The 4,709-nt window shown below is 38.7% G+C and overlaps 1 protein-coding gene across 1 annotated transcript in view; it reads left to right on the top strand.

Moving 5' to 3' along the window:
* The window catches only part of LOC107659746 (B-cell receptor CD22-like), a 6,578-nt gene extending 2,935 nt beyond the window's left edge, over positions 1-3,643 (top strand). The window contains exons 4-12 of the mRNA XM_016448777.1: positions 276-344; positions 434-778; positions 877-1,125; positions 1,270-1,524; positions 1,609-1,857; positions 2,924-3,005; positions 3,089-3,128; positions 3,224-3,489; positions 3,589-3,643. Coding sequence (XP_016304263.1) covers positions 276-344; positions 434-778; positions 877-1,125; positions 1,270-1,524; positions 1,609-1,857; positions 2,924-3,005; positions 3,089-3,128; positions 3,224-3,489; positions 3,589-3,643 — 1,610 coding nt within the window. The remainder of the gene's footprint in view (positions 1-275; positions 345-433; positions 779-876; positions 1,126-1,269; positions 1,525-1,608; positions 1,858-2,923; positions 3,006-3,088; positions 3,129-3,223; positions 3,490-3,588) is intronic.
* The last annotated feature ends 1,066 nt before the right edge of the window (positions 3,644-4,709 follow it).

The raw sequence follows: 4,709 nt of genomic DNA, 5'->3' as shown, positions 1-4,709 counted from the left end.
ATTAACTACATGTACTTACTGTATGGTTAGGGTTAGGATTAGGGTTACTTGCATGTAATTATGCATAATGTATTGTTAATTTAATAGTAAGTACATGTAACGTGTAACAAGGACACCTTAAAAAAACTTCTATTTTAGGGCCTCTAATGAAATTAGAGTGAAATGTACTCTAATGAAAATAATCTCACAATAGCCTGATCTTGTTCTTGATGGATTTCATGACATTCCAGAAGCTAGAAGCTAAAATAAGGCACAGTACATTGATTGTGTTGCAGGTGTTGCTATAATGATGTCAAAGCTCCTACTTCCTACTCTTCCGCTGATCTTTCTTCTCATGATTCACAGTGAGTCAGAACTATTTCTGCTTTTCAACATCCTCCAGCTCTACAGATGCTGTTGATTTGAATAATAATGGGGGGGGGAATCATTTCAGATGCTTTCAGTGGTTATTGGGATGTGAGTTACAGTCATCCACACATCTGTGCACTAAAGAACTCATCAGTGATAATGAGCTGCACTTATGCATACCCTACTGGATATCAGATCATGAAAACGTTCTGGACCAATGGGTCTGTAAAGGGTGTAGAGCCTCCAGATCTGTCTAAGGATCCTGAATACAGTCAGAGGCTTCAGTATCTGGGAGATGAACAGAAGAACTGCACCATCAGACTGAGTCATGTGACACAGAAAGATGAACACATGTACTATTTCAGATTCATAACTGATAAACCTGATAAGAAATGGATTGGTGTTCCAGGAGTAAGTCTTACTGTAACAGGTGACTTTCATGAGGTTTCACTCTTCTTCTGTGCATTATGTTGAATAATAATCAGTGTATGACAGCAGCACTAGATATAATGTGTGTGTTGTGTTCAGATCTTCAGGTGGAGTCTCCTGAGAGAGTGACAGAGGGAGATTCAGTGCGTCTGACATGTAAAAGCAGCTGCGCTCTGACTGACAGAGCAACATTCATCTGGTACAGAAACTCACAGCCATTAACTGAGAGAAGAGACGGAAACAATCAACTCCTGCTGCAGTCAGTCAGAAGAGAGGATGCAGGCAGATACAGCTGTGCTCTACACGGACACACTTACATCTCTCCTGCTGTTTATCTCAATGTCATGTGTGAGTACAGATTAAATCATATTTTTTGGCCAGTTGAGTAAATGTATTCAAATATCACATAGAGAATTCAGATTTTGTAAAAGTTTCAACAACAAAATCAGTTAGAAATGCAAAATGCAAAAAATCTATATACTGGACCTCTAGATCCTCCAAAGGAAACTTTTGTTGTGGTGAGTCCATCTGGTGAAATAGTGGAGGGAGATTCAGTGACTCTGAGCTGCAGCAGTGATTCAAACCCACCTGCAGAAATCAGCTGGTTTAAAGGAAGAATGTTTGTAGGATCTGGAAGAATCTACAGCATCTCAAAAATCAGCTCTGATCACAGTGGAGAATACAAGTGCAAGTCCAGAAATAAAAATGGAGAGAGATACTCTGATGCTGTGACTTTAAACATCATGTGTGAGTTAATGACCATTTGTACATTGTTTTCAAATTCATAATTTTCTAAAACTTATAGTGACATTTCTTTTTTGTCCTTTTTAGATCCTCCAAAGAGCGTCTCATTGTCCATAAATGGATCTGCTGAAATAGTGGAGGGAGATTCAGTGACTCTGAGCTGCAGCAGTGATTCAAACCCTCCTGCTCTGAACTTCAGCTGGTTTAAGGAGAATCAAAGCTCAGCTGTTGGATCTGGACAGAGTTTCAGTGCACTACAGAGTGGACGCTTCTACTGTGAGGCTCACAATCAATATGGATCTCAGAGATCAGACGCTGTTACTGTCACTGTACATGGTGTGTATCACTGAGCCATTCTGCGACTGGATGAGTATTTCTGCAACTGATGAGCTATGAAAAGAAGAAAATGTGTGGGGGTGAATCAAGAATTATAATATTAATTTAAAATAATACATTTTATTAATGTATTTATAATATTTCCTAAAGATAGCAAAGTTTGGTGCATGCTCAGTTTGGAGTTGGAGCAGTCACTTTAAGACACAATTCATGGATCCAATATAATGATTCACATCTTTCTCAACTGTTTATGTTCCTTTAAAACATAACCAACATTTGTTGAGGATATGGGTATTTTGACATAATTTTGTAATTGAAAAAAGTGAAAGTGAAGTGATGTTATATATATTATAAGTAATTATTTAATAAAGAGATCAATGAACGAATGTCAGTCAGTCAGTAAAATTAAGTGAAAGTTCATTTTTAAATTCTGTGAGTGTGTGGCATTTTGTGAAAGACAGGAGAAAGCGCATGCTGGAGAAGCGCATACAGATCAGAGGCACGCAGTAAAGAACGATACACAAACACCCAGGTGTTTAAGATATGCTTTTCACACTACACTTAACCTTAGTTTAATATTTTAGCTATAAAACTGGATCAGTCATTACTATGCATTTAGACTGCTTTAATTTCCAAACTTTATTAATCTTTTGAGCGGTACGGTCCCACATGTGAGATTTTTATTTCTGGGCCCCTGGTAGTACAGTCCCACATATGCACATGCAAGATGTCTGTTAAAGATCTCTTGATCTGCATCTGCTGTGTAGAAACATCTGACAGACGTCTGTAAGATGTTAGTTTTACAAACATTCTAAATCATAAACTTCTTAAAGACATAATAAACATCTAATAAACGTCTATTTGACATCTGATAGGAAATGTCCTATGGACGTATTGCAGATGAGCAAACACTCTAAAAAAATACGTCTTGCAGATGTATGCAGATGGGGGGGGGGTTGATTGCATGTGATTGTGTTGAAATGCAGCTGTACACCATGAATCATGGTTTTGGTTTCGCATAGTGTATAAAGATAAAAGCATTGTCTTGTTACTTGTCCTGTTGTAGGAAGGAAGTTTCGGTATGCAGTTGCTGGAGTCACTGGAGGATTGGGAGGTTTAATCTTCATATTCATCATTGTGTTGCTCATGTAAGTTCATGTTGTGTGTCAGGAAACACATTAGTATACCAAGCTTATTTCCTAAATGCATTTTAGATGATTCTTTATTACAGGAGGAAAAAACAGAGACCTAATCACATCGCACAAAAGCAGGTCAATCAAATTATCAAACGAGCATTAAGCAAATGTTATACACAAAGGTATTCATCCCTTTTGCCATAAATAAAAATCATTTTCTCTCATTTTAGGATGATCTTTATGTCAACGTATCAGCTCACAATAGGTCTCTGTCTGAATCTGATGCCGCGAATCAAAACAATGCCCTGTATTCCTTAATTACTCTCAGCAATTTCAGTCACAATCAGACTGAAGGAAAAGCATCTGATTCTGAAGATACAGAAGAGATCCAGTATGTAACTGTCCTGCATCATATAAACAAAGAGATGAACCAACCGGAAGAGGAGGAAAGCCAGTACGACAACATTAGAAAATACCAGACTGATGCTGCAAGGAGGTGAGAAATTCGATCATGGCATGTTCATAACATATTTAAATTTAATTGGCAGCTGTGAAGGTAATTGATGCAATATCTCTGGATATATCCATTTCACAGATGTACTGATCAGATGGTGGAGGATCAATCAGTGATTTACAGTGCAGTCAAATGATCAACGGATCAGTTTGGTGAAACTACTGTTCCTGGGAAAACTGATCTCCATGTTGACATCGCCCTCGTGTGGTGGTACTGTGGCTAGTCTGATGGTGGATTTTCATTTCTTCTTTTTTTAAAGGGGTCATATGACATTGCAAAAAAAAAAAACATTATTTGGTGTATTTGGTGTAATGAAATGTGTTTATGCGGTTTAAGGTTCAAAATACATTATTTTCCACTTACTGTACATTATTGTTTCTCCTCTATCCCCCGCCTTTCTGAAACGCTTCGATTTTTACAAAGCTCATCGTTCTGAAAAGCGAGGTGTATGCTGATTGGCAAGCTATCCAGTGCATTGTGATTGGCCGAATACCTCAAGCGTGTGACGGAACTGTTACGTCCCTTACCATACTGTGATGCCGTGTCCCGGCACGACGACACAAAACCAATAAAACCCATTATAAATTAGGCCTTTGTTGCATCCAGTGGGGACATAATTACTGATTATAATGACTTATACTGCCTTTTTCCGCGTTGCGCTGCATCGTGCCGCGTAAATATAAAACCATGTCTGCATTTGTGATCAGAGCAACGACAAACAACAAGCGCTACTCTACACTGCTCAAAACTCGTGTTTGAATCGTCAGTGGCAAATCCTTTAAATATGAAAACGTACTTACAGGCTGTGAGTCAGAAGCACCAGAATGTCCTTGCAAAGTTGGAAATGCCCCACTTTATAAAAACAGCCTTTGTGTGTAGATGGCATTGTAGGCTACTTTCTCAACAGTCCTCTGTAAAATGCGCTGCACACATCTGAATATTTGGGTTGAACTATTTTGGAACAGTGTTGTAAATAAAACTTAACCACTGATTTCTAGTCGTGTCCTCTTTTGGAAGGCCAAACAATGAAACACACAGCGTCTCCACGACAAGGCGGCGGCGGCAACAATACTACAGCGAGAATAAAAGTTATGCCTTCTTTCTTGGTGTAAACATTTGGGCGGTGTTATGCAAATGTTCCCACATAGTGAGGTAGATATGTGGGGGCGTGTTTAAACGAGCCGTTTTAGGAGGGCGTGGAC

Source organism: Sinocyclocheilus anshuiensis, unplaced genomic scaffold (assembly GCF_001515605.1).
Source record: "Sinocyclocheilus anshuiensis isolate Anshui unplaced genomic scaffold, SAMN03320099.WGS_v1.1 scaffold968, whole genome shotgun sequence".
Taxonomy (NCBI): Eukaryota; Metazoa; Chordata; class Actinopteri; order Cypriniformes; family Cyprinidae; genus Sinocyclocheilus; species Sinocyclocheilus anshuiensis.
This window is presented reverse-complemented; position numbering and strand designations above follow the sequence as displayed.